Source organism: Chelonoidis abingdonii, chromosome 2 (genome assembly GCF_003597395.2).
Source record: "Chelonoidis abingdonii isolate Lonesome George chromosome 2, CheloAbing_2.0, whole genome shotgun sequence".
NCBI lineage: Eukaryota > Metazoa > Chordata > Testudines > Testudinidae > Chelonoidis > Chelonoidis abingdonii.
The window spans coordinates 264093346-264120711 of record NC_133770.1 but is presented as its reverse complement, the minus strand read 5'-3'; the positions used below and the strand labels follow the sequence as shown (position 1 = coordinate 264120711).

General features: G+C 42.4%; 1 protein-coding gene across 2 annotated transcripts in view; it reads left to right on the top strand.

Annotated features, from left to right (window-relative positions):
• NCALD (neurocalcin delta) overlaps positions 1-27366 on the top strand; it is a 151983-nt gene that overhangs the window by 102676 nt on the left and 21941 nt on the right. For both annotated transcript variants that reach the window (XM_075063140.1, XM_032778503.2), the window contains one exon: positions 25695-26093. In XM_075063140.1, coding sequence (XP_074919241.1) covers positions 25716-26093 — 378 coding nt within the window. In that variant the 5' untranslated portion in view covers positions 25695-25715. The remainder of the gene's footprint in view (positions 1-25694; positions 26094-27366) is intronic.

Below are 27366 nucleotides of genomic sequence, written 5' to 3'. Positions count from 1 at the left end.
TTGAGATATACTTCTGGAGGAAAAAAGAACAAGTATTTTTCTTTTGTATGGATTTATTTTCAAAGCAAAAATATTGCATAACATGATGATTTTAGTTTTGCTTTGTTTTGTGTTTTGTTTCTTTGCTTTGCTTAAAACAGAAGATAAGATTTGGAAACACTGTTGGAAAAACTGGTCTGCGTATGGCCTTGTGTAAAGTATATGTGTACATGTAATAAAGCAGGGTATTACACAAATTTAAAACAACCTAATCTTTTTAAATCCATGGTCATTAATGTGTGTCAGTAATGTGGTATGTGCATATAGAGTGAATCATAGAAATTAGAGATGGAAAAGCCCAAATAGGTCATTTAGTCCAGCCACTTACTAATGTAGGACTTTTCCCTATAGTATTTTTTTTTGTGCACCTCTACCTCGATATAATGCTGTCCTTAGGAGCCAAAAAAATCTTACTGCGTTATAGGTTATATCGAACTTGCTTTGATCCGCTGGAGTGCGCAGCCTCCCCCCACCCCACCCCCGAGCACTGCTTTACTGCATTATATCAGAATTTGTGTTATATTGGGTCATGTTATATCGGGGTAGAGGTATACTTTCTCCCGTCCAGTTATCAAATATTGGGGCTTCTATCTCTTGGAATACTACCAGTCTTCCGGGAAACAAATTAGTTTATAATATTTGTGAGCTGTTTAACCCTATGGAAGCGCCTGTGCTTCAAAGGATTTTGATCATGAAGATAAACACATTGTAGTAATAAAACTGGATAATGTGAAGACTGTCAAATACTGAGAAACTGGGCCATTTAAAAAATCAGGATTATTCCAATTTTACATAAACGGTTTTGTAAAACGGATTGTATAAAGTCGAGTGCACGCGGCCACACAAAGCACAATAATTCAGTGGTGTGTCCATGTACCGAGGCTAGCGTTGATTTCTGGAGCATTGCACTGTGGGTAGCTATCCCGTAGCAATCCCATAGTTCCTGCAGTCGCCCCCGCCCATTGGAATTCTGGGTTGAGATCCCAATGCATGATGGTGCAAAAACAGTATCACGGGTGATTCTGGGTAAATGTCGTCACTCATTCCTTCCTCCGTGAAAGCAACGGCAGACAATCATTTCGCGCCCTTTTTCCCTGGATTGCACTGGCAGACGCCATAGCACGGCAACCATGGAGCCCGTTTTGCCTTTTGTCACTGTCACCGTATGTGTACTGGATGCCACTGACAGAGGCGGTACTGCAGCGCCACACAGCAGCATTCATTTGCCTTTGCAAGGTAGCAGAGACTGTTACCAGTTGTTCTGTACTGTCTGCTGTGCCATTGTAAATTGGAGATGAGATGATGGTTATCAGTCGTTCTGTACCGTCAGGTGCTGTCATGGGTGCTCCTGGCTGACCTTCGCTGAGGTCGGCTGGGGGCGCAAACACAAAAATGGGAATGACCCCCCGGGTCATTCTCTCTTTTATGTTGTATCTAAAAATAGAGTCAGTCCTGCCTAGAATATGAGGCAAGTGTACTAGAGAACTAGTGTATCAGAGAACCAGAGAGCACAGTTGCTCCGTGTCAGATCCCACAGAAATAATGAGCTGCATGCCATTCTAGGGGGTGTCCCTGCAACAACCCCACCCGTTGCCCAGAAGGGTTGGGGGAGGAGGGAAGCTACTGTTGCAGGGTCCCTCCATTTGTGTGATGAAGTAATAAAGAATGCAGGAATAAGAAACATTGACTTTTTAGTGAGATAAAATGAGGGGGAGGCAGCCTCCAGCTGCTCTGATATCCAGCAGTACAGAATCTTTTCTTTACACATGAAGGGGAGGGGCTGATGGAGTTCAGCCCTCAGTTGCTGTGATGAGGACGGGTTACCAGCTGTTCTGTACCATCTGCTGGAATAACCAGGAGTCATTCCTATTTTTACCCAGGCGCTCCCAGCCGACCTCACCTGAGGCCAGCCAGGAGCACTCACGGCTGATGACGAGGACAGCTTCCAGTCCTACTGCACTGTACCGTCTGCCACGGGTAAGGGAGGGGGAGGATGCTGCTATCATTGCCCAGCACCGTGTCTACCAGCAGCATGCAGTAGACATACATGACATTGAAAAAAGTCAAGAAACGATTTTTTCCCTTTTCTTTCACGAGGGGGGGGGAGGGGGAGTAATTGACGAGATATGCCTGAACCATCCCCGGACAATGTGTTTTGACCCTACGGCATTGGGAGCTCAGCAAGAATGCAAATGCTTTTCAGAGACTGCAGGGACTGTGGGATAGCTGAAGTCCTCAGTCCCCCCCTCCCTTCTCCATGAGCGCCATTTGATTCTTTGCTTTCCGTTACGCTTGTCAACACAGCACTGTGCTGTGGACTCTGTATCAGAGCCTGGAGATTTTTTTCAAATGCTTTAGCATTTCATCTTCTGTAACGGAGCCGATAGAACAGATTGTCTCCCCATACAGCGATCAGATCCAGTATCTCCCGTACGATCCCATGCTGGAGCTGCTTTTTGGATTTGGGACTGCATCGCCACCCATGCTGGTCAGAGCTCCACGCTGGGCAAACAGGAAATGCAATTCAAAAGTTCGCGGGGCTTTTCCTGTCTTCCTGGCCAGTGCATCCGAGTTCAGATCGCTTTCCAGAGCAGTCACAGTGGTGCACGGTGGGATACCTCCCAGAGACCAATACCCATCGATTTGTGGCCACACTAACCTTAATCCAATATGGTAATACCGATTTCAGTGCTATTTCTCTCGTCGGGGAGGAGTACAGAAACCGGTTTAAAGAGCCTTTTATATCGATATAAAGGGCCTCGTTGTGTGGACGGGTGCAGCGTTAAATCTGTTTAATGCGGCTAAAATTGGTATAAATGCATAGTGTAGACTAGGCCTGAGGAGTATCAGAGGGGTAGCCGTGTTAGTCTAGATCTGTGAAAGCAGCAAAGAGTCCTGTGGCACCTTATAGACATCCGACGAAGTGGAATATTCGCCCATGAAAGCTCATGCTGCAATACGTCTGTTAGTCTATAAGGTGCCACAGGACTCTTTGCTGCTTCTAATATTGAGTAACAACTCGTACTGTTTTGAGATGCATTAGGTGCTCTGCTTTTGAGCCTGCCATTTGTTGTGGAAGAAACATAGAGCTATGGCCCCACAAACTTTGGGGCATCTAGCATAAGTGTCCAAATTCTGGCTGTCTCCCGGGTGAGGTAGAGGAGGAATCTTTCACTTAAATATGTGTGTAAAGAAACATCTCAAACCTTTTAGCTGCCAACCTGCTGGAAATAGTAAGACACCTCCAAATTGAGTCAAATGTCAGTAGTTAGATGAACAAGTTCAAAACCATTATAGAAGCCATCGTCTTCCTTTCCGGTTCCTTCCGGAACACATTAGACAATTGGAAAGTGGGTATAGAAGCCATACAAAGTATGTAACAATGGTCACATAGTCCCTTCTGTATTGAAAATTGTCTCAGTGCTACTGAATTGTGGTGCACAGTTTTTGCATCACTAATAGAAAAGGCCTGTTTACAAATTTCTGCACATATCAAGAGGCTCACACATATATCCAACCCTCTTATGTACTCAGTTCTCTGTCATTTGGCAGGCGTTTACAAAGTGCATTAGGTTTCTTTGGTGCACAAAACTCAGATTAGAGGGGATCGCATCATTTTAAATCCATTACTTTTAGCTGAACTTTGGCCTTAGCTGCTTCAAGTGTGGCATCAGAGGGGCCTATAAATAACTTGCCCATAATTTGCCTCTTTGGAAGTTTCTGAACAATTAATCAAGCAATTCTCGATGTCTCTGCTCCTTTCAGCACAGAGGCAGCTGTCACAATCAGAACTTTTGAGTCTCTTTTGGAAAGTGAGAATGCTCATTTGATGAAGCTGCCTGTGGAAAAGTTTGCTGCCAAAAGCAAGGCCTGCTGCTCCCTCCCACGCCCCTCTGCAATTACAACCAAAGTTCTCTGCTCTCTTCCAAAGTTTAATATATTGATTTCAGGTACTGGAAAAGTTTGCCAACTGTTGTGAGCAGCATAGCCAGCTCCAAGCATGTAGAATCATATGATTGGCTTAAACATTTTCAAAAATAATACATTTGGGTCTCTTTTCATTTGCCTTCTGGTTTTTTAGACTTGACAAGCTACGTTTTCAATCTTTTTTGCAACGGTGAGAGCGAGAAACTTACTTTGGTTGAGATTCTCAGCTAACAATCTGACTACAGCGTCTGGGGCTTGTTGAAGAACACTATCTATTGCAAGATGTGCAGTAAAACGATGAGTGCTGGCAACACTGGGGACTCAAGAAGCATCTTCAGACGTAACAAAAAGTGAAGCCCTGCAGAGGGTGGTGAGCTGAGCTGAGTTACCTGCAGAATGAGCTTCAGTGGCTGTTGAAACTCCCAGATTTGCTCCAACAGTAGTACATGCAGCAGTTCTCTGCTCTCCTCCCCCTTCATTGCACCCTGCTCTGCCACTGACTTAATGGATCTCTTCCATCTATAGGTTCTGTGGTAGCTGATCACACTTGATTAGCTGCATCTTACTAAATTATTTCACTAAATCTTGAGAGGTACTGAGTACCCTTAGCTCCCATTGACTTCCTATAAACGTACCTCTATGTAAACAACATCCACCAGTGGGTGTGGGCAGGGCTCAGCCATTTTCCCCATTGTATTGAGAAAATGGTAAACACAGGGGCACTCTGCTAACACCATTGCTTGCACTAGTGCAGTTGCACTGTTGGTAGCAATTACTGTCTTATTCTTTCTGGCACTAACAAAAATCCTCCTGCCTGAATGAGTCATTAGTGATAACTCTGTATCATTATACGGTGTTTTGTCATGATTATTATTTGAATTATAATTGTACCTAGAGACTCCACCAAAATAGTGACCATATTGTGCTGGGTGCATAGTCCTGTCCTGTCGTGAAGAGCTTACAGTCTGAATAACTGGATCTAAATAAGAATAGAAGGAAAAAGAATGATCCACACTTTCTAGATGGAGAACTTTGATCAAGAGAAAGCAGCAAAGAATCCTGTGGCACCTTATAGACTAACAGACATTTTGGAGCATGAGCTTTCGTGGGTGAATACCCACTTCGTCGGATGCATGTAGTGGAAATTTCCAGGGGCAGGTGTGTATGTGTGTGTGTGTATATGTTGTTGTGTGTATATGTATGTTGTGTGTGTGTGTGTGATATATATATATAATATATATTTATATATATATATATAAAAAAAAATTCCCCTCTCACCCCTATGGTGGTATGTGTCTTCCTCAACCTCGGGTCCTCTACCAGAGGCCTGGGAGTTTGAGGGTTCTGCCGCAGTATTCTTAGCTGTTCCTAGCACTGCACTCTTCTGGACAGAGAGCTCTGATGTTGTTCCTGGATCTGTTGGAGCCACTCACCCAGCTTAGGAGTCACAGGCCCCAAGGGCTCTACCACCACTGGGACCACTTGGCCTTCACTTTCCACATCCTCTCTAGTTCCTCTTTCAGGCCCTGGTACTTCTCCAGCTCTCATATTCCTCTTCCTGATGTTGCTGTCACTTGGCACTGCTATATCTATCACCACCGCTGTTTCTGCTCCTTGTCTATTACCACGATGTCTGGTTGATTGGCCAGTACCTGTGCCTGTCGTCTGATCTGGAAGTCCCACAGAATCTTAGCCTGCTATTCTCCCACACTTCTGCGGAATCTCCCATCTGGTCCTTGGGAGGGTCTAGCCCATACGCTGTGCAGATGTCCTGTACACAATGCAGCCACCTTGGTTGTGCCGTTCATGTATGCTGTTCCTGCCTGCATCTTACATCCTGCACTATGGTTGGACTGGTCTCTGGCCTCTCTGCACAGTCTGCACCTTGGGTTCCTCTCTAGTGGTAGAACCCCTGCTTCAATGGATCTGGTGCTCAGTGCCTGTTCCTGTGCTGCTATGATCAGTTGCCTCAGTCTGTCTTTTAGTCCAGCCCTTTCCAGCCACTGGTAGGATTTCCCAATGTCAGCCACCTCAGCTATCTGTCGATGGTACATCCCATGAAGGGTCTTGTCTTGCCCATGGCACTTCTTCTGCTTGGTCTTCCTCCCATGTCTGCTGCTGCCTCAGGCATTCTCTCAGCAGCTGCATCTTTGGGGCCATCTCTACTGATGTACTCCTGGATGTTCCGGTGTTTCATCCAGGATAGTGGCCTTGACGCTCCAAGCCCCGCCCGCCTTCTTCCGGCTGTATACAGTCTCTGGGTGTTGCACTTGGGTGGAAACCTCCGTGCATTGTGAGCGAGCTTCCGGTGTTTTCACATCGGCACTCCATGTCCTCCTTTGGCCAGCTCACTATACCGGCAGGGTATCTGATGACGCAGGGGGTATCCGTTGATGGCGTGATCTTGTTCTTCCCACTGAGCTGGCTCTTCAGGACCTGTCTTATCCTTTGGTGATACTTGGATGTGCTGTCTTCCTGCTCCTCATCGTGGTTTCCAGTGACTGCGGGATGCCAAGTACTTGTAGCTGTCTGTATGTCTATGGGCCCGCTGGTAGTTCCACCCATCAGTCTTGACTACCTTCCCTCTCTTCACTACCATCCGACCACACTTCCTCCAGTCCGATGACATCCGATATCCATCACTTTAGATCCGCGTCAGGTGGATTAGCGAGTCGATGTCTCGTTTATTCTTGCATACAGCTTTGATGTCATCCATGTTAGAGAGGTGGCTTGATGTAGTTCCACTCCTGAACCTGTACCCATCCAGTCCTTGTGATTATCTGGCTGAGGGGTTTAGCTATGCAGAACAGCAGCGGGACACATATATATGTGTGTGGTATGTGTATATATATATGCAGCAAGATCAGGCTACAGTTAATGAGTTAGTTCATCAGGGAAGATGAGGCCCATTTCTAGCAGCTGAGGTGTGAAAACCAAGGGAGGAGAAACTGGTTTGGTAGTTGGCAAGCCATTCACAGTCTTGTTTATCCCGAGCTGATGGTGTCAAATTTGCAGATGAACTGAAGCTCAGCAGTTTCTTCTTTGAAGTCTGGTCCTGAAGTTTTTCTGCAGGATGGCTACCATAAGGTCTGCTATAGTGTCCAGGGAGGTTGAATTGTTCTCCTACAGGTTTTTGTATATTGCCATTCCTAGTATCTGATTTGTGTCCATTTATCCTTTTTCCATAGAGATGTCAGTGGCCAATGTATAGAGCAGAGGGCCATTGCTGCACTATGATGGCATATATTACATTGGTGGACGTGCAGGTGAATGAACCGGTGATGGTGTGGCTGATCTGGTTAGGTCCTGTGATGGTGTCGCTGGGGTAGATATGTGGACAGAGTTGGTATCGAGGTTTGTTGCATAGATTGGTTCCTGAATTAGAGTTACTATGATGCGGTGTGCAGTTACTGGTAAGAATATGCTTCAGGTTGGCAGGTTGTCTGTGGGCGAGGACTGACCTGTCACCCAAGGCCTGTGAAAGTGTGGGATCATTGATCGAGAGAGATTAAGTTGCTTGCCCAAGATCACACAGGACATCTGTGGCAGAGCCAGGAAAAGAATCCATGTCTACTGAGTCCCAATCCAGTACTTAGCCACAATGCCATCCTTTCACCTGCACTCGGGGCCATTCAGAGGAGGAGTTTTCATTCATACAAGATTCTGGAAGCTGCCAGCTGTTTATAGCTCATACATAGTAAGTTTAAAAACTGTGGAGTTGTTTAATTATTTTAGCCTGCACGTAAACAAAGTGCAGCAGAACATACCTCATGCAGACTGATGGTATAGAATGAGGAATAGATGTTATAGTCTAATTTGGTTGTAATACTTGGTGGGAAATTTTAACACAAATAGGAAATAGTATCAAGTGCTGTTCTGAATAAGGTATTGTAATTTGTACAATATTTTTATAGGAGCAATGATCAATTGCAAACATCCATTCTGATGTTTATTTTTACGTTGAGGCTTGTTTTTTTGCATAAACATTTAAGATTTCACATAATACTGGACCATGAGGAGGGGAGAGCAGAAGTTTCACATTAACTCATCTTTCTCAAGCAAGATTTAGTGACATTTGATTTCACAAATCACTAGCAGTTAATTGAAACAACTTTTCATCTGAGCATGAATGATTGAACATTGCATGAGTGTAAATTGTGCATGTTATATGATGAAGGATGATGCAGATTGGTCAAATCTTTAACCTATACAGAGATCAAATCAAATGCCTATTGGTAAATGGTTGAAAAATGAACATCCTCTAAACTAATAGTGAGGGACCAGTGTGAAGAAGTGTAGATAGTTTCCCCATTTTAAACTAGCAAAAAATGGACTGTGGTGTATAACTGATGTCCAAAGGATATATTGCTTCTTAATGTGTGGTACGATAAGCCTTGTGTATTTTTTCTAGAACCCTATTCATTAGAAGTGGTTAGTCTCATGAGTAACTTCCTGGTTAATAATGCTTTTTAATAAAGAAAAAGCACATAGAAAACCAGAAATCCGCTTTTCTTTTGAAATTGTTATGGATATCTTTCTCTCTCCTCCTGGATTCCTTTGGCAATCCTATCTTTCTTGCTGATTTGTGACTTTTCATGGAAGTCATCAAAATGTTAGGGCATAAAGCATCAGATGAGTTCTGTTGAACAGTTCTGTTATATCATTTTTTTAATATTCAGCAAGTCATTTATAATGTGATGTAAATTTACATGGCACTTTACAAATACTGGGCCAGTTTTCCAGTGTGTTATGCCAGTTCCACACTGGTGTTACTCCACTGATTTCAATAGTTACATTGGCAATTGGTGTAACACAGTGAAGAACCAGGCCCATGGATTAAGAAACATTTTCTGCCCAAAGATCTTACAATGTAAGGCACAGACACAGTGTGAGATGTTCAGGTAGGGGACGGTAAGGAGAAAGTGAGAATTACAAGGAAGAGTTGCTTTAAAAGTAGGCTTTTAAGGGGTATCTGGCAAGAATGAGAGATGGTTCCAAATATAGGGGGCTACGTTGCCGAAGACACGGAGTTGAGAGTACAAGAAGATTGAGACCAGTAAAGAAAGAGTGTGAGTAGTACAGAGCGCAAGAAAGGAGGAGGGAGGAAGTGAAGTCAGGTGGAGGTTAGATATGATTATGTACACTTGATGAATGTATCTGAAGTGTTCACCAGCCTGTAACTAATGAAATGAACACACACTCACACACCCCAACCAACCACATTCCAGTTTTGGAGCTTGTGGTTTCCAGTGCAAACAGACCAGATCGCTGATGGATGATTCTTTCGTGCGACCCTACTGATAATGCTGTGAAAACCAGCATAGGGACTTGTTTCCGCTGCCAGCTAGGCAGCAGTCCATCCAATAGCAAGACAAAGGCAGCAGGGCAGAAGTGAGATGAGAAATTACTGAGATGGAGGTGGTTGGGAGGAAAGAGAAGACTTCTCAAGCATGGGTTCTCCCACTAATTTCTTCTGCAGACCATTTCATAAAAGAGAGATGCTACCACACAAGATCTCCCCTTCAATATTTCTAATACCCTGTTCTTTGGGTCTCCAAATATTGCATTGTTTGTGTGACCAGAACTGGCATCACAGAGAAATGGTGCTTCACGGACCATAGACTGAGATTCTGAGTTAGAAAATAAAGCAAAAATGAGAAGAAAAAAGTAAAAGGGACATGACCAAAGATAATATAAAGAGAAAGAGGTTAGGCCTAAAGGAAAGAAAGAGAGGGAAAACAGAGCAAAAACAGAAGTCAAGAGACCAAAGAATGAAAGAAATAACAGGGTTAGCACTGCAGTATTGAGTTTTTAATAAAAGTACAGAATGAAATTAAGTGTCTGGGAAGTGAAAAGATAGGGGAGAGCGAGAGAATGGCAAACTGAAATCTCAGGGAAGCTGCTACATGGAGCATAGGAAGGAGGCAAAAAGGAAACAAGCACAGAAAATATAACCGGAGGTAGCATTTTTTTTTTATTTAGGACTGCTAAGGAGTTATGAAACATGACTTTTGTTATGCCATGTTGAATACATTCTGGCATTTCTAAACCTAAACCCTGGAAATAAGGGTCAGAACATTTTCTGGCTCTCTCGCTTAAACTTCACCACCAATAAAAATTGTTTGTACTTACCTGAGAAAAAATGGTTGGTTTGTTTGTTTGAAAACAGTTATCTGATGCATTTCTGTTCATTTCCTCAGTGTCGGTAATAATGAACACTTAAACGATGTTAACTCATCAAATGCAAATGAGTGCATCCTGGTGGGTTTAGAGGAAATAATATTCAGTGAAGACTAAGCAAACATCAGATACTCAATCTAGGTTTTTAGCTGTGGCCATCACTATGCTATTTGAGCAGCTGTGAATATGGTTTGCAGTATTGCTGTAGTTGTGCTGGTCCTAGGACATGACAGACAAACAAGATCGGTGAGGTAATATCTTTTATTGGACCAACTTCTGTTGGTAGGAGGGACAAGCTTTTGAGCTACCCAGAGCTCTTCAGGTCTGGGGAAGGAAGAAGAGTGTCCAAGGTGAATACAAGCTGCGACAAACTCTTAAGCAGAAGGGGTCACATGTTGTAGGAGGCCACTTGGAATGGGCAATAAGGATCAGACCGTTATGGACAAGCGGTTTGAAGTGGGCTCTTAAGGGTTAGCAGGAAGGCATGTGTTACAAATCATTATAATGAGCCATGAAACCAGTGTCCCTGCGAAGTCCACAGTTGTTAGTGTCTAACAGCGTTATGAATTTAAGTTCCCATGCTTCCCTTTTGAAGGTGTTGAGCGATGATTTTAAGTGGCCTCCTACAACAGGCATTGCCCCCTATGCTTAACAATCTGTTGCAACTTGTAGTTAGCTTAGACATTCCGCTTTTCTTTCCCAAATCTGAAGAAGAGCTCTGTGTAGCCTGAAAGTTTGTCCCTTCCATCAACAGAAGTTGCTCCAATAAAAGCTATTATCTCATGTATCTTCTCTCTTGGCTATAACTATGTAAATGTTTGACTGAAACATCACCCCTAATTTGTTTTATTACAATCTAAATTATGAATGGATGCTGTTAGAAAGTTTCATTTTACCTTTATACTGTTAGGTAAAACAATACTAATCTGTGAAAGCAGCTAGTCCCTCTACTTAGAATGGTGAATTCTGTCAGTACCTTATTGTAACCCCTGCTTGCTTGGTCTGGCACTTTGTCCGCTCTAGTGGTGGTTAGGCCAGCTTGTGGTTGATGAGTCTGCTACAGTGCTGGCTAACAATACATGAGCTAAAAGATGCATCTCTAAGCTCAAGAGGTCCCAGGTTTGGTCCCCGTGACTACGCCCCATGTGGGTCAGCGTTACAAGTGGTGTCCCGTACAGGAATTTCAGGCAATTCAACTGGGAAGTCACTGAAGCTTGGGGACATGCTTCTCTGCACCTAACCCCTGCTTGCTCGGAGTGGCACACTATTCCCCTCTAGTGGTGGCTAGGCTAGCTAGAGGTTGAGCCTAGTGCAGCCCTGTGTAACAGAGATGTGTCTTTTAGCTCATGCAGTAGACGCTAATGCATTAAAGCACAAGAGGTCCTGCTGCCGACACTTGTGTTGTGTGTCAGCGTTACATTATCTAATGATGAAAAGTAAAAGAGAGAGAAGCCACTGCATACAGAGAGAGAGAGAGACAGTCACAGCAAGTAATTTGTAAAAATGTAGTTAAATTCCTTTTGCAAAAATCAGTGTATTGACTCGCAGAATGTTGTCCAATCCTCAGTTCATACAGGTAGATATCACTGCATATCGGGTATGGTCCTAGTGCCCATGCACGTATTAGCAGTTGGATAAGAGACATGTCTGTGCCTCTCCTTGCACATGAAATCAGAACTCGATGTAATCATTATTTTCAAAATTAACAGATAAATGTTGCTACTTAATTTTTAAAAAGCTTTACATTTTAAAAATCTTGTTTGCATTTTTCAGGAATGAGTCTTCTATTTCATTATAAGAAAACTAATTACTGTACCTCACTTAGAAAGCTGTGATCTACTGAAATAAGCTAGCAGGAAAAAAAAAATCAGCTATTGTCTCAATCAGTTAAATCTGATTTAGAAGGCAATAAAGGCTGATGTTCTTCTGAAATCTCCTGTGTGTACTAGAATTCATAGTGTGAATTATCTGCTCTGTGTAAACTTTACATAGAATATATCTCAAAGACAGAAGAGTATTCAGGCAGGATATGACACGGTATATTGGGTTAAACCAATTTCTATTATATTCTATCACACACATTTTATCCATATATTTCATTATGACAGTATGAGGTATCAAGATAAATACACAATTCTGAATGTCATTTGAGTAAATTAATAATTTTGATAGTAGTATAAAATAGGTTTATCTTCCATTTCAGCAGTTACTGTACAAAAGTGACAATTTGTAGTAGAGAGATGACAAATATTCTCTTTTAATTTTGGTTGACTAATATTTTGGTGGAGTAAATTATAGATAATGGTCACTAATTGCAAATACAGTTTGGTGATTCCAGTATTTATATGAATGGCTGAACAGCTGCTCTTTCTAGAGTAGACTATTAGAAGCTGTAGGCTGTGCCACAAGTTACTGGAAGAATATTTTCCCACAGACTCTGAGTTTGGATTTCACATATGAATTCCATGTCATGATCTGGCAGTTCTGTATGTACAATCAGAATGGCTGGACTTGAACTTCACCTAGACTACTAAGAGCTGGAGACTTGTTAGATGGCATTGACTTTAATAAGCTACACTACATATCAATCAGTACAGAATATTGCCCTAACTCATAATAGAAAGAAGTAGGCTTTATTGTTGAGCAGAGCTGGTCATAGACTGGAACTTTCATTCTGTAGGAAAGTCAAATATTTTGAAATTTGTCTTCAGTTGGAATCACAGCAGAAAATCAATTTTTTCAAAATCTCCCACAGAACAGAAATTCCCTCCAAATTTGATTTGGAACCATTGAATCATTTCAATAATGTGAAACTGTTTTGTTTTGATAATATAAAAGTTGAAACAAAATAAATAGAAATGATAAAGTCAAAACCAAAACATTTTGACATTGTCAGAGTGAAATAAAAGTTGAAATTATTCATTTCAACATTTGGGAAAGCTTTTTTGACTCATTCCTGCAAAATGTTTTGATTTTTCCAATTTGAAAATTTTGGATGGATCCAGTTTCCATCAGCTTGATTGTTGAGGATCCAGTGATACGACATCCTCAACTTGTAAGCTCAAGATGCTAAGGCTTCTTGGAAATAGTGTTTCATTATGCATGTGTTACGTGCAGTATTTCTGTATTTTATAAACATTGCTTTATGAAAATTTTTAAAATTCTTGTTTTATTATTGAATATTTTACATTACCCATGGACCCTTGTCAGAATCCATTGCACCAGTTTTTACAATATCATGGTTTCATTGTAACTTTTCAACACTAATTTGCAGCTATGGGATGAGAGAGCATCTGTGAACAATTTTTTTAAGGGATAATCTAAGCACAAATGTTGCTCTTTGTGAGAGTCACATGCTATTTATTTAGACAGAAGAAAGATCATGAATTCATACTGGAATATTGGCTTCTCATATTACTTAGGGCTGGGCAGCTTCTGGTGCACATTCTGTTTCAGTCTCCAACACTATTCAAAAAGTTTACTACATATATGGTTACAAAGAGCACTGAACTAGGTGCAGGCCAGAGTAGAGGCCTGATCAAGTTGTTGCTAAATGCATCCAGTGACTGGAATGTTTTTGTGCACTTGGGTGTTTTTTGTTGCCATCAGTGAGCTTCTTGTACAAAAGAGAACTGTTTCAGGAGAAGGGAAATAGTTTTAATATCATTAGATATCTGAATATTAGAACAAAACCAAAATAACAGACATGCTGCTACGGCCAGACTTTGAAATACGCTCAGCTCCCAGTTAGACACCAAAATAAATGGTGAGATTTTCAGAGGATCTCCGCATGTTGGGTGTTGATTTCTCATTAAACTCTGGCCCTTATTTAGGTGCCTAATTGGAGCCAATTGTCTTTTTGAAAAATCTGGCCCTCACCAAGCTTTTTGAACAAAAACTTCAGGCTCCCAAGTTGTTGTTATAATAGAAGCCAAGTTCACTGCAGAAATGGCCTCCTTCTGAAAGAATGCTGCTAGATAAAGTCACCCCAGCTGGAACCAGCTGAGAGATTTTGCCAGCTCCCCGGCTGTTCACTTAACACCAGTGTTGATGAATACTAGGTATACCCTATGCTCAGTGAAACAGTTGAATGCAATGGAGGCTGGAAAAACTTATTCCCATTTTGGTCCATAATTACTAGGAAGCAGCAAATTATTTTATAAAATTGCTGTTTTCCAAAATGCAGCCCCACAAAAGGTAGAAAAACATATTCCATTCGTACAGGACTCATCTGAAGTCTTCTGGGACAAGGAGTTAGTTGCTTTAAAGGCCATGGATGGTTCTGATAAGTTAAATGAATATTTTACTACAATTATTATTCTTCAGAGTTGTTGTTCTGGAATAATTAAAGAACAAAAAGCAGTATGAAGACTGACATTATTTTGACTTCAGTATACTCTTGACAAAGAGGGAACGATGATATGAAGTAACATGCCCAAGTGGTAGGTTAGGGAAACCAGCTGGACTCTTTTTTGTGAATTAACCTCCGATTTTTAGCAACATGGACTTTCTATGTTTTATTTTCCTTTGGCTTTCATTTTATCTTAGGGTATGTCTATACTACTCACCGGATCGGCAGGCAGCAATCGATCTAGCGGGGATCAATTTATCGCGTCTAGTCCAGATGTGATAAATCGACCCCTGAGCACTGTCCTGTTGACTCCTGTACTCTAGCGTTGTGAGAGGCACAGGCAGAGTCGACGGGAGAGCGGCAGCAGTCAACTCACTATGGTGAAGACACCGTGGTAGGTCAATCTAAGTACATCGACTTCAGCTATGTTATTCCCCCCGTAGTGTAGAGCAGGGCTAAGAGAGGAAAATATTATTTCTGAGCTGTGCTGTGTTTCTGAAGCTCTTCCCACTCAGCAGTGAGTAAGTGATCTGGGTACTAAATGCTTAACCAACATGTTTTTCTTACATGTTAATAGAGTGAAAACCACACACCTCCAAAAGCCAAAGTAACTGGAGGGGCAGGATCGGATCCACTCTCCCCATGTGTACCTGGCTGGATTGCATCCTAAATATCTGAGGTTTTGCATGCTGTCAGATACTAAGGTGGGGTTAATGAACGAACAATTGATCGATAGATAGATGCCAATATCACCTGGGCAGTATTTTTATGACCAAGCTATGACCTCCTAAATACAGGTTTTTGGAATGGGCTGGGTAACAGGCTATGAACTAAGTGAAGTCACAGTATAACACGCAGCTCTGCAGAGCATGAATTGACATAATATGGACTTGTCCCCATCCTTTCAGTGCTATAAATATTCATGCTTGGTCATATTTCACTGGTGCAAACCATCAGCCTTACATGAAACTCAGTAGAATCAGGAGACTGTCATTCTGGCATCTCTGATTAAACTGAAGCCAGTACAGTAGTGGGAATGCGTGAGGGCATTCCTATTGCAGTCCAGCTCCTGACACATAACTGCCATATGTCTGTCTCTAAAAGAGTCCAGAATGGAACAGAGAGCACAGCTGCTCGTAACATGACAGACAATAGGTGGTTATCCATTTAACCATTGATGCAGACTATCCTGATGATGATAATTTAGCAATTATTGACAGGAGCACTGCCTCCCCATACCGCGCCCCCCCCCCCCACAATCTTTGAGACAATACAAAGGAATTATGACAAAAAGAGAAACAGGAGATGACACAGTTGCAGCTGCAGCCCTTCTATGCCAGAAGAAATCTAAAGAGACTAGGGACTAACTATGCTTTTGATGTTTGATATCCATAAGAGTCTCTAAGCTCCTAACACATTAACTTGGGCAGCCCAAATAGGACCAACAGCTGCACAACCTCTCTCACAGGACATAGCTATAAATTTTGGATTTTTGTCTTTAGCTTTTGCGGGGTTTATGTGATATAAAGGAAGAGCATATCATCGTGTTGTCTAAGTAGCAATTGAGGACACCCTGTATTTGGGAAGGATTCTTACATGTAATATGGTAAATATGATTGCAAAAAAACCATTAGCAACAAAAACATTAGGACATTGGATAAGACTACAAGGCTACCATGAAAGACCAAAGGGTATTCACTAAACTAGCTTTGTAATAGGGAATTACAATAGATTACTAAATAGCAGTGGACAATCTGATAGTATATGAGGGCTGTATCTTATGTTAATAAATAAAGTATAAGTGTTTAATAAGGCTCCTGATTGCAGATCTCTTTCCTTTTCTTCTGTTCTTTTTGCTCCTCCTTCATGCACTGTTTTTACTTCCTGGTCATTATACAATTTAGTTTTATCTAGCATATTTCTGCATATTATACTTCTTATATGGTGCACTCCTTTTGTTATATTACAGTTCTATTTGCTGAAATTACTTGTGCATATTCTCAAAAAGAATGTTGTTTTTTTAAATGCATCCTTCCTATAAATTTTACAGTTTGCAGTTTGACAGTTTAAAGTGTTATAGTCAGAGAGGCTAGGCCCAAATCTTATTTCTGTATCTTTTTTCCCCCCTGCTGTTTGCAAAGCCTGGGTAGTTTTGAATAAGTTGGTCTTCCCTTCAGAAGAAATGCTGCAGAGATGTTGATTTTTTTAAAAAAGCAGCCTGTTGCCGCCCAGCACTTATGAGTACTGCTGCAGTAGTTAAACAAACAGTATGAATGCAAAATAGAAATAATAGTAAGGAAACAAATAACAAGATTTGAACTGTGGCACCGAGGGATGGGGGGAGTGGGGTGTGGAGAAGCTTGACCCAGCCAGATTTTGCTCTTAATTGTACAGGGGTAAAGTCTGAGTAATTCTATTGATGCCAATGAATTTATTGAAGAAGTTAAATCCCTCGAACTGAGAATATAATTTGGCTCACCAAGGCTGGGAGTTTGTGTGGTATTCACTTGCAGTTTGTTCACTTATGATGAGTCTACAACTGCAAGAAAACACCTGCAGCTGGCTTGTGTCAGGTGACTCCGGCTGGCGGGGTTATAGAATTGCAGTGTGGGTATTCAGGCTTGGGCTGGAGCCTGGGCTCTGGGAGTCCCAGAGTTCAGGCTCCAGCCTGGACCCAGCGTCTACACTGCAATTTTATAGCCCCACAGCCTGAGCCCTATGAACCCATCAGTTGACATTTTCCAGTCCCTGGTGTCTTATTACAGTGCAGACATCTTTAGTTCACCTACACCTGAAAGAGGAGAGGGCAGCTGGAAAAGGTCATGAGGTTGTGAATGACACAAAGAAAAGAAATGGAGAAATTTGAGAGAGGCTGAGGAAGAAGAATGCTCAGGAGTAACCTGTTGTGGAGATACCAGTGAATATTTACACAGCTTTCTGTGACTGTGCACTGCGGTAATTACTGAACACTGGTTCTTATCTTGGCAACTGGTGCCTCATGTGACACATTTGTGTGATTTACAACATGACACACAGCACATTGCCCACATACTGTCATATTTACTGTTGGAGTTGAATTAATTATCTGGCCATGGCAACACCAATCTTCCAGCCATCAGTGATGGGGGTACAGAGGGAAACAAAATACGCAGATGGGAAGAAAATGTGTTATGTTAGCTAGATGCTTCTTTGAAGAGAGACAGCTGATTATTCTAAAGCATGGCTAGCAGCTAAACATATGAAAGTCTAAAGAAATAACTGATGCCACAAGGAAAACATGCCTTACAGGAGTGTGTACATTAATAGGCTGGCTTAGGTAAATATTCACCTTCCTGTGTCCTGCAAGGGATTTTAGGAGGAACGGAAGAGAGAGATGCATGCATGTGATGGAGCGGGGACTGGAGACCTGACATGCTATATGAAGGAAGAGTAGAAGTAGTAAATATGTAGCATTTCACTAAGCAGTTGGGGGAGGGGAGAGATGGGTGTAACAACATACATCTGAAAGGTGTTGACAGCAAGAGACAAATCCTGACCCTGTGGCCCCATGGCTATAGAGCCCAGGCAGAGTGCCATAACCTGCTGTGCATTGTTCTTACAGACCTGGGCCGTGAATGCCCAGTTCCAACCAATCCCCTGGAGTAGGGTCAGAGAATTCTGACCCACGCTTACTGTCATGCCTGGCAACAGGATCACTGGAAAGTGATACCAGAAGGAGGCTGTGCTTCCCCACAATACCCGGGTAGGCAAGCTAAACAAGGCAAGCTAACAGTGGAGGGGCTAAACAACTCCACTTTTCTCTCCTGCACCAGCTGCTACCTGTGTCATGAAGCTGTCAAAATAAGGCCAGGGGCCCCATCAGGCCTAAGACAGGCCTTGTCTTCCAAAAACAGGAAGCTGATGGTGGGAAAGCCACAGAGTGCCACAGACACTTCTCACTCTCCATGTGTGTGGGAGGGAGGAGGGTAGCCCACACTGAGACCCCCTGTTGCCAAGCCCTATCCTGTCGGGATGAGTCAGACCAGAACTGAGCAAAGACTCCCCTTTCAATGAAGCGAGATCCAAAGAACAGGAATTATATAGAGCGATAAATGGGGCTATTACCAGAAGTAATGAGAGAGAGAGAGAAGGAAATTTGGGAAGAACAAGTGTTCTAAACTATATTGCAAAGACCAAAGTCCCATGCTGCAGTGACAGAAGGATGAATTAGGTGGCTTCACAGGCTTTTCACTAACTTATATGAATGTCTCCTCACTTGCAAGACTTGAGAGGAATAGAGAGCCACATCCAACTTCACAGATAGTCAGAGGTACAGATTTCTTATGTGATTCCATTTTTCATGTGTCCATTGTTGTTACTCTTGGCTTCTGTAGTCACCACTAATTACTGTGGAGAAAGGGAGTAGAGGTGCAAATGAGTGGAGAACCATGTATATTGAATAAAACAATCTGATTATAGACAAGCCAATATACACTGGTTTAGGGAACTGACTTGAATGCTGCTTGCTTGAGACAGTAGATAGCAGCCTCCCTTAACGGTTATATTGTTGCAGCATGACATGTTATTTTGTCTCTTAAGCTTTGGTCCACTCCAGGGATTGTCAGGGCCTCGTTCAATTGGTTAGCAGATGGTGGTATTCCTACCAACTGCTTCTCTCAACAAGGCTCTCAAATTATATGACTTGGATAAGCCAAAGAGAGAACTTGTCCCTTAGTGGATTTTCCTTGGACACAGATCAGATTGTACCTAAGACACCATGAGTTAGCTCCTTTCTGAAGGCAAACAAAAATAAAGAGGGAAGTGATTCATGATTATTTTCCACAAGATTTTGAGCTGATACCGGTCAAGTTGTTTTGCTCAGGTGGTTCTATCCCATGATTTCTGCTGGCCTCTGTATAAGATGCCTTCAGCTCCAATATGGTGGGGAAATAATCTTCACAGTTAGCACCATGTTGCTGAAACTTTCCATCTTCATATACCAGAAACTCTCAACATGTAAATCCTGTATTCATAGCATTGTAGAAATTAAAGCTGTAAAACCCCACTCAGTTCTCTTGTTCATCCCACCGTCAGTGCAGGATTGTTCCTTAAGGTATATTCTTACTTGTTTTGTTCATTCTGGTTTTAAATAGCTTGGGAAATGGGCTCACATAAACTCTTGGGAAGGCTTTCCACAATCTAATAGTATTCACTGTTCCAAATATGTGCTTAATCATCAAGTCTGTATTTTCTCATGATTTGCCTTGTTATTGCCACTTTGAACACTCCAAGGAGTTCCTGTCTCAGAACTGGCTCTTCATGCCTTTCAAACTTTGCAGGCAGTTATGTCTCCCTTGTCAGGTGCTGAGTGCCCACTGAGCCTGTCTCCATTCTGCCTGCACCTCATCTCTCCTCTTTAGTCTAGTAGCAGCCCTCCCATCATTATATTCTCCCTTCTCTTCCTTATCCTTTCCTCCAGTTTTAAACTACCCTCTCCCAAATTAAGGAGGTCATGACTCTCCTCTGCACTCATTAGAATGATAGCAGCAGAAAAGGAAAGCGTGACGGGTTCCCCCCGGGGTGCCACCTGGAACTGGAGTACCACTGAGCCCACTTGACCTACCAGCCTGGGCTCCCTCTTACACTGTGCTGCTGTGACCAACTGCAAAGCCCTCCAGGCTTCAGCCTGCACTTTCACCAGCATACATACAGTTAGGGACACATCCAGCTGCAGTTACATGCAGGCACTTTGACCAGCCCCTGCATGAGAAGGTGACAGCTAAGGTAACTACCAGCTTCTCAGGCACACATCCTCTCTGGAGTATAAATCCAAACTTACATTATCTTGCTCTGCACAGGGAACTGTACAGTGTAAGCCAGGGATGGGCAAACTTTTCAGTCTAAGGGCCACATCTGGATATAGAAATTGTATGGCAGGTCATAAGTGTTCATGAAATTCCCAGCCAATGGGAGCTGCGGGGGTGGTGCTTGGGGCAAGGGCAGCAGATGGAGCGGAGCCCCCTGGCTGCCTCTATGCATAGGAGCCGGAGGGGAGACATGATGCTGCTTTCAGGAGCTGCTAGGAGCAGCCCCTGACCCCGCTCCCTAGTTGGAGCTCAAGTCTGAATTAAAATGACTAGCAGGCCAGATCCAGCCTACTGGCCGTAGTTTGCCCACCTCTGGTCTAGAATGAAAACATTTTGTTTAGTGGGCGTTTCCCAGGTGTAACTACATGTGAAATACAGATATGTAGTGTGACACAGCTCTGTCCTTTTCTCCATGGGTCCTGCATTTTCTGATGGATTTCACTAGCCTCAGAGGCTCACTGTGACCCTCCACTTAACCCTTCTCCCTCAAGGGACAAGGGTCACAGTCTACTGAGCCATTTTCATCATAAGCCAGCAAGAGAGGTGAGGAGAATCTATCCTCCCTTGCACAGTTTCTATTATTTCCCAGGCTCAGTGATTAATCGGGGGCAAAGCGGGGGAGGCCAGGGCCACCCTCTACTCCAGGCTCCAGCCAGGGACCCTAATAGTATCAGCTATGGTACCTGACCTTTTAGCAACAGCACACATACAATTCCCTGGGCTACTTCCCCACAGCCGCCCCCACTTCCTCAAGCTCCACTTCACCTTTACCGCAGGGCCTTCTTCCTTGTGCCTGATATGGTATGTGTGCAGCTCAGTCTCTCCAACTGCACAGCTTCTGACAGGCACACCCACCTGACTAACTGGGAGGCTTAACTAGTTTCAGGCGGCCTCTGATTGGCCTCAGGTGTCCCAATCAACCTAGCATCTTCCCTGCCTTCTGGAAAGCTCTTAATTGGCCCCAGGTGTGTTAATTGAGCTGGAGCAGCTGCCATTTACTTATCCTGGTACCAGGGATTTGTTTAACCTGGGGCTAATTTATCTTTCTCCCACTACTTTTCTATAGCCATCTGGCCTTGCCCCATCACAATAGTCAATGTTCATAACTTCAGATACAAAAATGTTACATGCATACAAATATGATAATCCTATTCAGCAAATCATAATCTTTCCAGTGACATCTCACATAACTTATTTTGCATAAAATACATCATAACTATGTCATAATCATATCCTGATAATATCATTGTGAAGAATATGGGGTGCAGAGGGAAAGAACATCCTTATAATGGCCCAGAAGGTGGAGAGCCATGAACACTGACAGGAAATCTCAGCTCAGTTTACAAAGGCTAGTGTTTGTCCTCTCCACATCAAGGGAGGGGCAGACTGAATAATAAACTTACGCTGCTCAGGCTTCTGACCAGGGCAAGCTAGTACAGTTTTGTGGAGCTGCGGGGGAGGAATTGGCTGGAGCCTCTCTCTTGTTGGTTCATAAGTGGCTGGGAGAAGCATTCATGTAACTCAGGTGGGTGTGTCCCTGCCTGTGGATGGCTGTGTAAGTGCAGTTCCTGCCAGAGATTTGTAGCTTGCCAACAGCATCACAGTGTGAGAGGCAGTCCAGGTTAGTGGGACAGGGATCAGCAGTCTCACAGTCCAGGTTGCACGTTGGGGATCCCATCAAGATCCTGCAACATCATCTCCATAGACTTTTATAGTATGTTGATATCATCACAAGTATATTATGTTGTCCCTTTCAAAAGACTCTTTCTTTATACCATGCCATTCACCACAGTATCTGGTGAAGGAATTACTATCAGTGCAGAAATGTTATGAAAAATAATTTTCAGTACTCTTAACTTTTTTTTATATTTTCTCGGCATTTATTTTTCAATATATGAGATATTTTACTTTGCTCCCACAAATGTCACAGTGATCCTAGTTCATTAATTCCTTGCAATGGTTTATTATTTAAAGCTAAGATTTTAAGGTCCCTACACTTGGGGGAAGGGGTGGAGAAATATTTACAACCAGGTCCACATTTTTGTTTTTGCTGCTTGTAGTAAAAATTGTTTTAGCTCAGTGACTCTAACCTTAATCTAAGCTGAGCTAGATATAGCCATTATGAAGAGCTAGGCAACAATAGATGAAGTAATTGTAAGGATCTGCAAGTGTGTATTGTCTGCTCAGACTGTAAAGGGACTTGTATCACCTGTGGATAAAACAGGGATGATTCATCCCAATATTACTAATTTCTGGAGGGTGGCCTATTTAGGGAAGCATTTTTGGCGCAGGGAACATATTGATCCACGTGCACTACAAGCATAATCAGATGGAGATCAACAGCATTGTCCTCTCTCTCACACCAGCTATGGATTTCATCCCGTTAGCTCTTCTGTAAGATTCAGCAAGTAAACTTGTTTAGCATGTCTCCCCCAGAAGGCCAGAAGAACAGGGCCAGGTTTACATATTGGGCATCCCTAGATGCAGGGGCTCAGAGCCCCCCCAGCCCTGCGCCCACCACAGCCAGGAGCTGCAGGGTGCCCCCACCATGGCCGGGAGCACCGAACCACCATGGGCAGCGGGGATACCCTGCCCCTTTTAACTTTTAGGCACCCTACTGCCCAGCACCCCCCACACAGCCAAGTGCTCCACACTGACCCCACACTGCCCAGCATCCTGACATATACAGACCTCCCCCAGCCCCACTGCCCAGTGTCCCCCACCCCCTCACTGTCCAGAGCCCCCCCCCCACAAACCCACTTTCCCAAGCTCTGCCCCCCAGCCACACTAACCGGCCCTGCTGGAGGTGACTGTCCTCCGGGCTGAGCAAGGAGCACTCCAGCAGGGTTGCGTGGGGCCCTTCCCCTCTCAGCAAGCCCCGCCTCTTACTGGGACCCAGGCATGGCAAAATATGAATTTTTTGGCACCCCTAGAATGCTGGTGTCCTAGGCACATGCCTACTGTGAAATCCGGCCCTGCAGAAGAATGCTAGTTGCTCTAATCATGATGCTCAGTAATTATGGTTATAACTGTGTGTGTGTGTGCTATTTTATGCCGTGTTTTTATTGTCTGGTACAAGTATATTTCACATGCATCTTAATATAAATTCATAAAAGACTAATGTTTGCACTTCTCTAACCCCAGAATGAGGCACCACTCTCTCCATTTATTAACATTTGGTTTGATAAAGCTTTTGGACTGAAAATGTTCATTCCAAGTTTCAGTCAAATGACTGGGATATTAAACATCACAAACTAGGGATTATAATGGTTATAAATGCTAACACATCCTTTCCTGCAGCTTTCTCACATAGTGTCCTCATAGCTCAGATGAGAATAGCACTTACATCTCCAGTTTTATGCCCTGAAAGTAGCAGAACCTACAGAACTGTGTAACAATGGCAAGCCCTGGTGCCAAACCAAGAAAGAGGTTTTGGGTTTTGTTTTTAATTAAAGCAATACTGCTTTAGAGTGATCTACATCATTTCATCTGGCTGTTTGATTCTCTGTGCTGCTCCCAGAACCTGCATGTGTCTTTTTTCCTGGTCTAAACTCCAAGATTGCAAGCTTGAAAATGTCTGGTTGCTTTAATGAAATCCATTCACTCTGAAAACTCCCAAGTTGTTCATTATGAACCCAATCCAATGTCCATTTGAAATCACTGAGAGTCCTTCCACTGACCTCATGAATATTAGATCTGGCTCATAAATCAACAGCCTTTGCACCATCTCCAAGGAATTCAGGCCCTGGATCCTGTCAGGGCTTTATAATACATCACTTGACAAGGGTGAGTGAGGAAAAGGTGGTAGCAATATTTACCATTAAAATGGTATTTTCCAACTTCAAAGTACTTCACAGACATTTTCTCTTTTAAAGACCTGTTTGGTTTTGTTGCTCAGGTCTATAAGCATTAGATTTTAAGGGCCCAATCCTGAAACATATCTCCTGTTGATTTCAATGGGAGTTGCAGATGCTCAGCAGCACACAGGAAATGCTCAGCACTAATGAGGACATGCCCTACATTTTCACCTCCTCTTTCCAGGGAAGAAGGGGGAGAGGCAGGATATAAATTCCCCTGAACATTACATTTCCCTCTGACTTTTGTTATGCATTTTAAACAGTGAAGAAGAAAATTTGTGTCGTGAACCTGTAGAGACATTTTGTTAGAAGTTCATTAGCCATTACAGATATTTTTCACAAGTTCTGCCCTATGAAATAACGAATCTACCACATCATAACAATGTTGAAGGTTTTACAGATTAAATCACAAACAGCCATGACCCATTTAAGTTACATTTTCATAAATCATGTTTCATGGCTTTCATTTGCATAATGGCAATCTGATCATTTGGGTTAATCTTTGTTTGTAAAGAATGGCTTTCCACAATTCAGTCACGTGCTGGAACTTAGTAAGAGCTGGGGAATCTGGCTATAAATGCACAGCTATTATCAGGAGAAGCACTTTTAATCATGAAAATGAGGTGGGTTTTCTTTTGGAGATGTGCTTTTTTAAGCTTCCAGTAAAATTAATGATACTGTCCTTTTGGAGTAGCATGATCAGGCTCTGAAATGGTATTTAAAAACCAAAGGTCATTAATCCTTGTTGCACCTAGAGCACAATACAGTACATAGCAATTTACCTTTAACAAAATGTAACTAAGGTGATTTAATTGAAAAACTGCACATATGAGTTGTGTTCAGGAATATTTCTTCATGATTATTGTAAGGGAAATGACTTCAAAATATTGTAAATGAGGTGGTTAGCAGATCACTTTTTTTCCCCATACAAGATATTGAAAGGACCTTAGCTAAATAAATTTACAGTTATCGGATAGCTCTTATTCCTGGCTACAAAGGAGTATCAAAAATACATTTATTGGTATATGCAAAAGAATCCACCCCTGGCTTCTATCCAGATTTTACCGCCTATAATTTTAATGTTAACTAAAAAAGGGACTTATGCAGATCCATACCCAACAAGAAAGGTATCTCTCAAGCTGCTGTGAGCAGCATGGCTGGCATTCTACTGAAGAGCAGAATTTGCTGATAGAGTGAACTAGCATTAAAAGATCAATCAGAATTGAATTTGATTTCACTTTAATTCCTATGAAAAGACTCAGAAATCAGTGTATAGGTCAGTATTTACTGGTAGTAAAAATGATGGCATTTTTCAAAGCAGGAAAGATGATAAATATATTTACCGCCCCACATTTTGATCTAGCTTACATTGGCAAAAAGTTTAGAGTAAGTGAACTGAAGTCAACAAGTGTCAGAAAATTCAAATCTTTGTTCTTCCTTCCCTCCCAAAAAAATTAAAAACAAAATTAATTTGTTGTTTTTTTTCCTCCTCAGATAAAAATTTTTGACACCAAGATGGGAAAACAGAACAGCAAACTACGTCCTGAGGTCATGCAAGATTTGCTAGAAAGTACAGACTTTACAGAACATGAGATCCAGGAGTGGTACAAAGGCTTCTTGAGAGACTGTCCAAGTGGACATTTATCTATGGAGGAGTTTAAGAAAATATATGGGAACTTTTTTCCTTATGGGGACGCTTCTAAATTTGCGGAACATGTGTTCCGCACTTTCGATGCTAACGGCGATGGAACAATAGACTTTAGAGAATTTATCATAGCCTTGAGTGTAACATCTAGAGGTAAACTGGAGCAAAAGCTGAAGTGGGCATTCAGCATGTATGATCTGGATGGAAATGGATACATCAGTAAGTCAGAAATGCTGGAGATAGTGCAGGTATGTACTGTTCAGGAGGGTTTTACATTTTCTCTTTCAATCTGATTAAATTGTGGGGGCAGTATTGTGAATGTTGGGTGCACAAAAGGTTATTGTGATATCTTCTCCCACGTTCTTAGTCTACTATATATTTGCTTGAACATAAAAAGGTACTGTTAAATTTGGCAAAGGTGGAATACCAATTGGAGTAGAAAAAGATGTTTATAGCTACTTGAAGCTTTACTGAGTAACCATGCGGCTTCTTTGTGGGCTTCCCTATGCTGGGAAATTACCTTAAGTTTGAAGACGATGACTAACATGATGATGATATATATTACAAAGAACTCCATGTAGACAAGAACTGTCATATTTATCATCATGTCAGCTGCTAGTGGGTCTCCCTAGTGCGGAGCCCTGGGATGACCAAGACCAGCTAACGCATTTTTAAATGGGACTGGCCCTGTCTACCTAAGAGCAAAGTCCTCTTTGAAATCATATTGTATGAAGAAATAGCTAAAATGTTTGAAAGCTCTTTTCCTAGCCCAGACGTGACTTGAGCGCTTTACGTTATGTTGTTGTTATGATTTTCCTGTGTAGACAAGCCCTCTCTTGTGATTCCATGCATGGCTTCAGGTATATTATCTAATATTGCACTTATGAGTTCTTCTCCATTTTCATCTTTCTCTAATGTGTCTGTCCCCCTTGAGGGCACAACAAATTCATTGAAAGCTTCATTTTTTCTTTGTTATAATACACTTGCATAGTTTTAATCTGTGCAATCCACCTCTGGTAGGGAAGCGCCTGCCTCCTCGTCACTGGAGATATTGAAGTACTAACTAGATACGATATTTAAAGATCTGATAGAAATAGAGGGACTGGAATGCATACAAATTACAATTTATGATGGCTAAGTCCGTATGGTAGAATCATTATAATGCATGCCATCCTGCTCCTTTTTATTAGTCTGTCTTTGAACATCCTCCCAACAGTAACCAGTGATGGCACTCGTTCTATTCTGTATACATCAGACAATAAACTTGACTCAGTTGCAGCCACCTTCATCAGCTTTTATTTTTTGTATTTTTGTGTGCTTGTTTGAGAGTTAAACAGGACTTCATGTTGCTAACTCTGAGGAGCATGAGTGAATATTTTAACAACTATGTGCCAAATTCAGACTGCTATAAATGGTACAACACCACCACCATCAGTGAAGTTGCATCTGCTTACAGGGGACATTCAGAAGAAGTATGAATAATGGCAGAAATTCAGATGAGGGGACAGAAAGACAGGGTTG